The sequence below is a fragment of the Columba livia genome, chromosome 2 (genome assembly GCF_036013475.1).
Source record: "Columba livia isolate bColLiv1 breed racing homer chromosome 2, bColLiv1.pat.W.v2, whole genome shotgun sequence".
In the NCBI taxonomy this organism is placed as follows: domain Eukaryota; kingdom Metazoa; phylum Chordata; class Aves; order Columbiformes; family Columbidae; genus Columba; species Columba livia.
Window position 1 is genome coordinate 98179900 of NC_088603.1, and position 11522 is coordinate 98191421.

The window sequence follows — 11522 nt, forward strand, 5'->3', positions numbered from 1 at the left end:
CAGCCTGGTTGTATGGGAGGAGCAATGTGGGAATGTGTTCAATTTTGCTGCAATTAAAATACTTCTTTGAATAATATTCTGGCTTCTCAATGACATACATTTAGCGATCTGGAAATAAGGCCTTTCCTAATGGCTCTCCATGAATGTGTTTATCATCTAGAAACAGACGACACAAACGCAGTTGGAAAGAAAGACGATGGCATGCAGTATCGGCCAGAGGTCAAAGGTACTGTGCTGACTTTGTGCTGTTTGGTTATGGTTTCACAAGATGAGAAAATAGAGCACGCGGGTCCCTTCTCCTCTGCCTTACCGCTTTGATTTGTGTAACCAAGGCAGACCCGTGAACAGCTTCTTTCTTACAGCACTGAGGTTGCAAGGCTGGCAAGAAGATGTGTGTGATTTGTGAGTTTTGCCTGCCCTGTTCCTCCAGGATGCCGAGCTGCTCCCCACCCTGCGCAGGGGTCACAGGATTAGACTCCCCCCAGGTGCTGTGAAAATGCCTTTACTACAAGATACCAAGCTGTGACATTCCTTATGAAATGACACAAGCCCCACCTGACCCCATCTTTTCTGATAATTTCAGGAAAAAAAAAAAAAAAAGGATTCTGTATTTGTTAGGATATTTTTAAATGTTTTCAGTAAACTAATATGCTGAATCACGTTGGTTAAGTTGAAAATGTTGTACCTGTATGAACCTTGCTTTACCTGTATGAACCTTAGTATAAATGAAATAAGGCAAAGTTTCACTTTCTGCTAAGTTTTATGTGTTAGTAGCTCGTGCATGTTAGGTGCATTCTCAGAACAAATATTCTTCTGCATTTCATGGCTCTCTCTCACAATGCTTCTACCCACGACAAAATGACTCTGTCTTTCTCATGTTGTTGGCTAAGAGTAGATCTGCATAGGTGTTAACTTTTCCTCCTCTTCTCTCACAAGTAATAGAACTGTTATTTTCTCTGTTACCTCTGGTCTTTAGTTTTTTCTGTCATTATACCTTTTTTGTGCTCTCATGGCCTCCCAGACTAAAGCAATCCCACCACGGCTCTCAATATTCCTTGTGTTCGTCTTGAAAAGCCATTCAGTGCCAAAAAGCTCAATATATTTGTCTTTTGTCACAAATTCTCTTATTTTCACTCCATATAATATACTGGTTGGAATGATTTAATGTCAATTTTCACTTACATTATGAAGGCATAAAAGGCACCAAATGGAATATACATCTTCTTATGTGATGTAATGAAACACCACTTTTGGTTCCTATTTAGAAGAAGCTGAAGCCTTTTATTCATTGCATATAAATTTCCCTTGAAATCTAGTTAGCGGGAAAAACATTGTATATAACTATTACTATTAATATGTATAGCTTGTGCGGTTTCAAGTTCAGCAAATGATGTGCATGGAAGGAGTATGCCTTGTGCAAAAAAATTGTTTTGAAATTTTTTTATGCAGTAATCAGGTCTTTTTAGATAAGTTAGATCCAGTGAGAGCCTGAACTGAACTACTTTGAATGGCTTTTTCTTCCACAATCATAGAACAGTCCACACTTCCATCTGTTTGCTCTTGCTTTAAATTCCCATGTGTTACTCTTGTTGCACCCTGTTCACTAAATGTGTAATACCTTCCAGTCTCTAGAACCACAGCTGTGACAGTCTCCTTCTCCTGCAGTGCAAGTGGCTACTTAAAGTTATACCAGAAAGGTCCCTCTTCCCTGATAAAGCTGGCTTGCTGGTTTTAATGTACCAAGATGAGCTTCAGCTTTTGTGCATGCCTCTTCCTTCTGGTGAATTTAGATCCAGTCACTCTCTCAAGGTTCCTGCATCAGTTAAATCTTTCACTTTGAAGCTATGAAATAGTCTAGCAGGCCTTTAAGATTAAAAATGCATTCCTATCAAGAGGTGGGTAAATGTCTGGTTTACGCTCGGAATCACCTTCTGCATTTATCAACATTTCTTTTCTTAATACAAGTTTTGCTCTGACTTGGGTGGCTGCAGCTACCTGGGTGCCTTTCCAGAGATGCATCTTTCACTGGGCCTGTATTAGTACATACATTAAAACCAGACATGGCCCAGCTATCTGAACAGACTAATGTGACTGTATGTAGCTTTGATTGGGATCAGATACAACAGTAATTAATGCCTTGGAGAAGGCAACAGTTTTGGCAAGAGCCAGCCCCACTTTTCTCCTCTTAGACATGCCATGACATAGGCTATTCCAACAGGGCAGTGGTGGATGTCTTGTCAGTATTGGGCAACGTTCTTCCCTCTTACCAGGTTTTCTAAATCTTTGAAGCATAACCTGAACCATCAAGCTTCTTTATAGTTAAGACCTCTAATAGATTTTTCTTTTCCTGGAACGAATGTGAAAACATTCCAGAAAATGTTCAGTGAAAACCTAAAACAGCAGCATGCCTTTTTTTTTTTTTTTAATCTTGTATGAATACATTCTCTTTCTTCCTGGTGTTATTTCAAATATCTGCAATCGTATAAGAGATTTTTCTTCTTTTTGCTCTGCACCTGCAGTTCATTATAATCTTATATTTGTGATACTAGTCTATTGCCATGGAAATGAACATAATTCCACAGTTGCGCTCACATCTTTAGGTCCCTGCTCCTTAAAGAAGTTCATTATGAAATAACAACTTCTGTGTTTAGGATTTTTTTACAGAACAATTTTGGGGAAAGAATGGTTGAAAACGTATGCAGCTTTAGATAGTTTTAGTAATGTGACAGAAGGTGTTGGTGCAGAAGGAACTGCCTTCCTGTACTGGGCTGACCTGGCCAGCAACTAAGCACCCACCAGCTTCTCACATAACTCAGCTGTACTCCCAGCAGGATGAAGGAGAGAATCAGAAGAGCAAACACTAGAAACACTCAATGGTCAAAGCAAAGGCAGTTTAATAAGTAAAGGGGGCGGGGGGGGGAGAGGGGGAAAAAAATGAGATGCCAAAGCCATCACTCACAATATCCTACCAGCAGACCGAAGCCTGAGCAACTGCCACCTTGGAAAGACTAAACACTCAGTTTTTATTGCTGAACATGGTGTCTGTATGGTAGGGAACATCCCCTTGGCCAGCTGGAGTCAGGTGTCCTGGCCATGTCTCTTGCCCAGCTGTGGGGGAAGCAGGGTGAGAAGCAGAGAAAGCCTTGATACTGTGCAAGCACCTTTCAGCAACAGCCAAAACATTGGTGTGCTATCAGCACTGTTTGGGCCAGAAATCGGAACCACGGCATCATACAGGCTGCTATGAAGAAAGTTAACTCTGTCCCCGCCCAAACCAGTACACTTCCCGAAGGAAAGGGGTATTTTAAGCTCATGAGAAGTTCCTTTTCCATGGAAGTGTTCCTCTGAGGAAGACTGCTATGGTATTGTGTTTCAGCTATAAGACCAGTGGTACCAGTCAGATCAAGGCTTTATCAACTTGTTTTCTACCCAGTAATCACAAAATGTGGTTCATTTTCTTTCTGACCCTTCAGGTTTGTTTCCTCTCTTTAGACATGGGAGAAAACTCTCTGTATCTCTGTTTTAGCTCTTTGCCCCATTGCCACTGACAAAGTTTTGCTGATTTTCCTGCATTGGCTTGTTTCTGTCATGAACACCTTTTTCCTTTCAAGAAACCTGACACAAGAAGCATATTTAGATGTCTCTGAGGATCTTGTTTTCAGTGTAATACATCCTGGCAAATCTCTGTAGGTGTCTCTGAAACTTCACCTGTAAGCCTTTCCTTTATTATTCCGTATTCCTTTAATCACTGCAAGTTTTTAAGAGTATGCTATTCTTGGATGAGATTTTTTATAAATATAATACAGCCATGTAAAATTGTTTATGTATATTTCTTTATAAAGATGCCAGTGATCAAAGAGAAGACATTTACATTGGAAACCACATACCTTGCTCAGAAAGCTTCAATGGCTACTGTATACATGGAAAATGTGAATTCATTTATTCCACTCAGAAGGCTTCCTGCCGGTAAGTCCTGCCTGCCTCCAAAATGTGCTTGAAATTGCTGTAAAGCTTAATCAAAATGCTCTCTATACATAATTACATCACGTATCACTTTGAGGTTATCTAAGCAGGGGCACAGGAGCCATATCCCTGTGCTGTGGGCAGCACCCAGCTGCCCCAGCCATGCAGGATGGTGCTCAGAGGAGAGGCTCAGTCACTCGGGTAGTTCAGAAGCTGAACCCCTCTGAGGAGTGTGGCCTCAGCGTTGTCTTCTTCTTTTCATCTGCTAAATCTTATACAGAGAGAAAAAACAAAACTAAACAAAACACAAAAGAGTCTTTGCCTTGCACGGCCTCTCTGTATGACTGTGTTTCCTCACTGACAGTCTGTTCTTACGCTATCTATACGTTTTATTGTTCTTGTCATAAACTCTCTCTAGAATATCAATATCTTATTTTTCACATTTATTGACCTTTTTCACAATAACAGGCTTCATCTAGAGAGTACAAAATTGCAAAATATTCTTTAGCCCACATTTTTTAATAGTCTGGGAGCTCAATACACTCAGTATTAAGACACTCAGTGTTTCGGAGGAAATCTGAATGTTCCATTTTATTTCCTTAGCTCCCAGATAATTTTCCCTTTACATTTCACCAACTGAATTATGTCTCTTTGTTTGCTTTAAAAAAGAAAATTAATTTCAATTGTTGTTTATAGAAAAGGGCCACTTCTTAATAACATGGAGTGCTCTACTTATTAGGAGGTTTCACTCTTGTGAACTTTTTTCTTGCAGGCTTGTACTTTCAGATTAAGGTGGCTGAAGATGCTATAACTCTTTGGTTTCCTTTGCTTTGGAAAATTCAGCTGTAAATCCATTAGATACTATCACATTGTCTCCCTTGATCTTTATCAATTGAGGATATTTAGGGTGTTTTCCTCTGCCAAGATCAAAGGGTTTCCAGACTGACCAGGAAGCAGGAAGCCCAAAAGGCAGAGCCAGTATGGTTGTCAACATAAACATTCGAAAGCTTATATTATTCCTTTTCCCATCTGAGACCCTATCTTGTTTATTTTCACCTTTCCAATACAACTTATTTGCTTTTCTCTTTTCTTTGGCCAGAACCAAAAGAGCTCACCATGGCTTTGCTTCTCTCGGGAAACTGGGTACAACAGCAACATCATCTTGATGAGCATTGTGCAGCACTATTCCTTTACAGTATTCTTGTGATCTAGAACTGTGTTTAACACAATTTCTGATGGATTGTCTCTCAAAATATTCAAAGTGGAGGTATTTCAAGGAAAACGTTTCTGGCTGAATGAACTGGTTTTTTATTTCTCAGAATTTCTTTCTGGAGGGCACTAATCATATGGTCATTTATTCATGATTCAATTACTATTCAATCATTTAAATAATTATTATTACTGTAATAATTACTTATAAGCACTGTTTTGGTGAATTTAATTCAAGTACTCTCCTTTTTAATTCTATTTTATAATTACGTTTACTATTACTACCTTCATCTATTTATTTAAACAGCCTGAAGAGTAGCATATCAGCACTGGACCTAGCACGACAAACCTCATGTGGTTCCAGCCAAGAATTTCTGACTGTCAGTTCTTAACCCTAAGTATCAAATCTTCTTTGGCGTTTTCTTGGCTATTTAAAATACTGATGGTCTCATACTTTGTGCATGTTTCCTACTGGAGCAGAGTTATTAAGGAAACGATTTATATCAGACAGCAATCCACTGTAGTAATCATGTAAAAATTCTCTCTTTTTCTGGTGAGGAAAATATAATGATGAATGCTAGGGGCAAATTGTCCTTTTCAGATGCTTTGAATTCTCATAAACACCTAGCACATACATTGTTTAATCTGGTCCTCATTTCCTGGTAGTGATATATGTCAGTATCAGATGACCTACAAAACTGAAGAAAATACCTGCACAGAGCAAACTCTGACTTTTGCATTTACTGAGGGCGATCAATCTCCTTGCTCATTGTACAGCAGCCCTTCAGCACTGCCAGCAGGCAAGCGGGAGGAAGGTTTCATAGTACTCGATTGCATAATATAATGTTTAGCAGCCTTTGCACAGCTGGGATCTGGTCTGCCCCCTGCTGCCCGCCTTGTGCAGGGCAGTTGTTCTGCCCTGTCCTTACGGCAGGCTGCATCAAGGAGGCACAAGTTCAACTCTTTGCAAAGAAATCTAAACTTCTTTCCTCTAATTTAATTAACTGATCGGCATATTTTGATAAATCCATGCTGGCCTCTATTTATCTTGTTATTATATTAGTGCTTGCTATATATTAATGCAGCAGAATGCTTTAAAATCTGTTCTACTAGTTTAAAGTAGCTTAAACTAGTGCCTAGTACTTCATCCCACCATCAATATAATTCTTAACACAAGCACTTCTTTGCAGGAATTCAGTACTCCTGAATCTCCGTTCAATATTTCTCAGAAATAATTTCCTGTTGCTTCAGTGTTTCTGAGGAAACATCTTTGAATTATTGTGCCTCCTCTGCTTTGTTTTGCCTCATAGACTTTAAAGCAATTCTCACATTGATCACACTTTGACTGTTACCTTCTCTAATGAAAACAAAAGCAAAGTAACAAATAAGAGTTCAGTCTTCTTCACCAGCAAGGAGTCCTCTTATTGTTTCTTTTTGCATGATTACTGACATGTACCCCATCGTCTTCCTTCTCATATGCTAATATATGTTTCTCTTGATTCCCTTCCTAGCCATTACCAAGCTTACTTACAGTAGTCCATGGGGGCTTTTCTTTAATAACTCTCCTCTTACTGGAACTTGTTTCAAGCCTGAACCAAAACTCCTTACACAGCAGCTCATGGCTGGAGAAAGCAGGGTCACAAGATTATGAACATGTAAACCCCAACCATTATCCCCGCATGCAAAGGGGGATTAGGAGTTGCATTAGCAGTCATAGGAAAGTCTGAAGAGTAATTATTTCATTCCTCCAAACAGAATAAATTCCTACCCTAACACCAAGGTTTTGGATGGATGAGACCAATTTTGCATTGCATGTGGGCTTATCTAGTCTAGTTTACAAAAGGATTGTTTCTCTGTCTGCATGGGAGTATTTCTTCTCCAGCTTTCCGCTATAGAGCTGGAGGCCAATTGTATGATTCATTTGCCCTTAATGATGCATTCACATCAGTTGGTTTTAAAAGACAGCTGCAGCAGTAGCTTGCTCAGGGATGTAAGTGGTGGGCTTTAATCTGCAAACTCCAGCCCAGTGTCTTGGGTGGCTCTTGCCTTTCATTGTTGTGCTTCAGCCTCTCTTGCCTTGTGACATTAATTCCTTCAGAGTGTGTTTCCACCACCACCTTCACCACCAGCACATCTCAGGTTCCCTGAACACAATTTGCTGTTTAGGAGCAGCCTCTGCTGAGTTTCTCATCGAGCCAACTGCTGCTTTGCTCAGGCAAGGTACCATTTAGAGCAGCTGCTTTTCTTCTGTCTCCAGCCATTTCTCCCCCACCCCTGGCCAAATTTGTATGGATTCTTTCATGAACCTTCATTTGAGCAGTTGTGGGCCATTGGGTTTTCTAACCTGACCTCCATCAAATTTTGGTTTGGTGACAAGGCAGAAGGGAGTTTGATGCTGGTCTCATCCAATAAGTTTTGCAGGATTCCACTTCTGTAGGCTGCAGCTTGAAAAGGAATCTTCCTTTTTTTCCTATTTTTCAAGGTTTCTCTTCCTCTTTGTCACTCCTCTCCCATATACCTGCTCACTTTGTGTCTCATGAGCCTTCTCCTTTGTGTTGCAGTTAGCCTTGTCTACTTGTTTCACCTATTTGCTTTATTCTTCCTAAATATTGCCCCAATTTAATAACGACCCCACATATTTTCTTTGCCAAATCAGGGCATTCCCTATGCTGGTGTGTTGTCAGAGGGGGCCACTATTATAGTAACCTAATCCAGGAAAGCAAAGCATACATGCTCTATCTCTTCTCTTGCCACAGCAATTCAAACCATTCCCCAACCCAAGCATTACCACACCTTCGCCTTCACACCAGCTCTTTCTCACTTGGAGTCACCTTGAGCTGCTTATTTCATCTGCAGAATGACGGGTCTGTTATCAAATTACAGATTCCAAGAAATATTCCTTTTGTTTTGCAGGTGTGAATCAGGATATACTGGACAGCACTGTGAAAAGACAGACTTTAGTATTCTTTACGTTGTCCCAAGCAGACAAAAGCTTACGCATGTCCTTATTGCAGCAATAATTGGAGCTGTACAGATTGCCATTATAGTTGCAATTGTCATGTGCATAACAAGGTAGGTAAACACAAAAGCAGTGACAAATTACACCTTGTATGGATATACTTTTTCTGGATTTAAATATCTTTCCCCTCCCAATTTTATGTGCTTTAACATATATCTTAAAATATCCACATAAAAAATATCTAATGACTGAAGTGGAAGGACTATGTAACATCCTATTGCCTTTTTTTTTTTTCCACAAAACACACGTTTGTTTAAATTCACAAATCACCAGTAACCACGCTCAATCCCCAGACCAAATACCCAGCAGAACAGATCAGCCTTGAAACACATGCAAAATGTCAGCTACTGTGTTAAACCTTCACTGGGGTTATTCAAGCATTGCTGGTATCTTAAAGAAGCTGTGACTCCCCTGCTCCCCCCAGTGAAACCAGAGAGATTGACAAGATGCTGTTTCCCGCAGTATCACTGTAAATGGTGTTCCACAGAGAAAAGTATCCCTCACACCATATACGCTTTCTGAAAATTTATGTGTAGCTAGTCCTTTTATTAGGCACTCCCCATGGGAACCTATTTTATGAAAGGTGAAGATGCACAAGCAGAGAGTTCAGGTTTCTGGGTTGTCTCAGACTCTCACTCTGTATGAAAACTGAGATGAGAACCATGGATTCTTTTTGATGACAAGGGATTCAGTTTGCTCATCAAGGACTTGAACCCAATGAGGACTGGGGGCTAGATTAAGGATTGCTTAGTTACCTTATAGGTGCATGAAGTCCAGCACTTGGACATCCCTGCTACACTTTACCTTTTCCTCCTTGACTCCTCCTTCACTTTTTCAGCTCCACTTACATCAGGTCATAAAACTTTCTGCCACTGCATTAGTGCGTGGCTTCCCAAGCTCAGTGATGTAGAGTGACACCCTAAGCAAGAACAATATAGGCGTCAACCCTCTCTCTTGCGAGGTTCAACATAGCAGGTATCTAAGTTACGTCTAACAACATGTAAAAGACATCCACTTGGCTCATGCAGCTGATGTTGCCACTTTTTTACCCAACACCCTGCTGGCCAAAGCTGTGGCAGGGAAGGCTGTGGTTCAGCAGCCCTCCTCTTTTAGCCTTCTTACAGCCCTTCCCCAGCTCTCTTGGGGACAGCCTGTCCTCCTGTGTCCCAGCAGGACTTCTCCATCATGCATAGCCCACTGTCTGGCAGACTAAGGCCCATCCTGTTCAGAATTGCTGGCTTTTGTGAATCTTTTCTTAGTTGTGTACCTATCCCCAAGAAAGGGATCACTCGACTCACCCCACTGAGAGTCCTGGGTGGGCTCTGCCTCGGGGGCTCCCATGAGCAGCCAGGCATCTGCAGGTCTAGCACTTCAAAAGGCTGATTGATCCAGCCTTACCATCCACTGAATCTTAAGAATGAAACATGTATGAAATAGAGCAAATGCAATTATTCACCATGGTATGCATTTTCACAGAATCACAGAATAGTTGGCGTTAGAAGGGACCTCTGGAGATCTTCTAGTCCAACCCACCTGCTAAAGCAGGTTCACCAGAGCAGATCACACAGGGATGTGTCCAGGCTGGTTTTCAATGTCTCCAGAGAAGGAGACTCCACAACCTCTCTGGGCAGCCTGTTCCCGTGCTCTGGCACCCTCAAAGTAAAGAAGTTTCTCCTTACATTCAGATGGAACCTCCTGTGTTTCAGTCTGTGCCCGCTGCCCCTCATCCTGACACCACTGAATTGTTGGACTGAGGCTGAAGGACGTGGCACCTTGATGGTTTCAGTCTCAAGTTCAAGCAGAACTCCCTTCCGAGTGGTCTGGGGTCCCACAGACGTCCCCAGGTGCCAGTCCAGTACCAAACAGCAGGAGTGACTCCCCAGTCAGCACAGCTCATAGACTGCCTTCTAGTGTTAAATACAGAAAATAAACTCAATATGTTATTGCTAGGTTTAATTTTCTGTGGCATATATGAAAGCAGCCCTCCTTTCTCTTTCTCTTTTTCTTTTTTCTAACAGAAAATGCCCCAAAAACAACAGAGGACGTCGGCAGAAGCAAAACCTAGGCCATTTTACTTCAGATACATCCTCCAGAATGGTTTAACTTAGTGATTTTTATACCTACATTGACCATGTGATGTACATTTTTATTATATCTTTTTTTAAAGAATGGAAATATTTATTTCAGAGGCCTTATTTTTGAACATTTTTAGTGTAACAATGTTGGTCTGTATTCTGAAAGCATCAGCTCTAACAGCTATGGACTGTTTTCGTAACTTTACTTTTATGTTTTTGAATACAGTAGTTCATTTTCTGTATCTGTATCACATGGTTATATAATAGACTTGTGCTTTATTCATGGAATGTAATATTTTTGGGAACATAGATTTATTTCACCAATGGTTGTAGATTTAAACAAACAAACAACAAACCAACAAAAAGTCCATATTACCTAGCAAACAAGGCATGAACTAAAGGTAAAAATGTTTACAGTTTACTTTTCTTATGAGAAACTAGAAAACACTGTGTTTCAATACCGTAGATATTTAAATGTTTTTGGAAGTTAGTAACTGATTTTTTAGACACTGCCTATCGCATGTACTGTGAAGCTGTGTGCTGTGTGTAGTTGTAACATATTTATAAAATGTGTGGGCTGGGTCTAAGCACTGCCATCTTCATAAATAATTCCAACAATTTATTTTTAAAGAGGAAAATTATAAATTTCATAATTTGGGAAGTTACCTGGTAGAGCAGATGGCACAGGTCCAAAAGAAGTAGGTCTTAGTAGATTTAGGTATTGTAAAAATTGGTGTTGAATAATTGAACGCAAAAAAAATGGAATAAAGCCTACTTTATCACTGTTCAAGCTGTTTTAATACTTCTTAAACTTTTTTTAAAGAAAATACAAGTTTTAACACCTGCAATATGGATTGTATAGTGTTTGTGATTAAAATAAAACAAATAAAAGTGAATGAATTACTAGTGCTCTTGTATAGAGTATTTTCAAGAGCTAAAGAAGTCCATCCAAATTAGTCTGCTGGTCATAGTTATATTAATAGACTGTTAGTTGTTGTTTGAAAGAACCCGAGATAAAGTGTGAATAGGATGTGTTCAGCTGTTTTAACATGTAGTTTAGGCTTTCAAAATTTTGCATGTAGGATTTAATAATTTGTTCAATTAAAAAAAAATGCTTTCAACATTTTGAACTGGAAAAGCATGTCACAATACAATGTTTTCACTATATTGTCTCTGGTTTAGTGTGTTTATTTGTTGCCCCACGTGGTAATTGCAACAAGCTGAAGACTCGAAGTTGTTTTGCTGGGAAAAACAAC

The 11522-nt window shown here is 40.0% G+C and overlaps 1 protein-coding gene across 1 annotated transcript in view; it reads left to right on the top strand.

Moving 5' to 3' along the window:
* The window catches only part of TMEFF1 (transmembrane protein with EGF like and two follistatin like domains 1), a 124463-nt gene extending 113030 nt beyond the window's left edge, over positions 1 to 11433 (top strand). The window contains exons 7-10 of the mRNA XM_065052941.1: positions 161 to 226; positions 3843 to 3966; positions 8086 to 8244; positions 10210 to 11433. Coding sequence (XP_064909013.1) covers positions 161 to 226; positions 3843 to 3966; positions 8086 to 8244; positions 10210 to 10294 — 434 coding nt within the window. The 3' untranslated portion in view covers positions 10295 to 11433. The remainder of the gene's footprint in view (positions 1 to 160; positions 227 to 3842; positions 3967 to 8085; positions 8245 to 10209) is intronic.
* Positions 11434 to 11522: the final 89 nt, after the last annotated feature.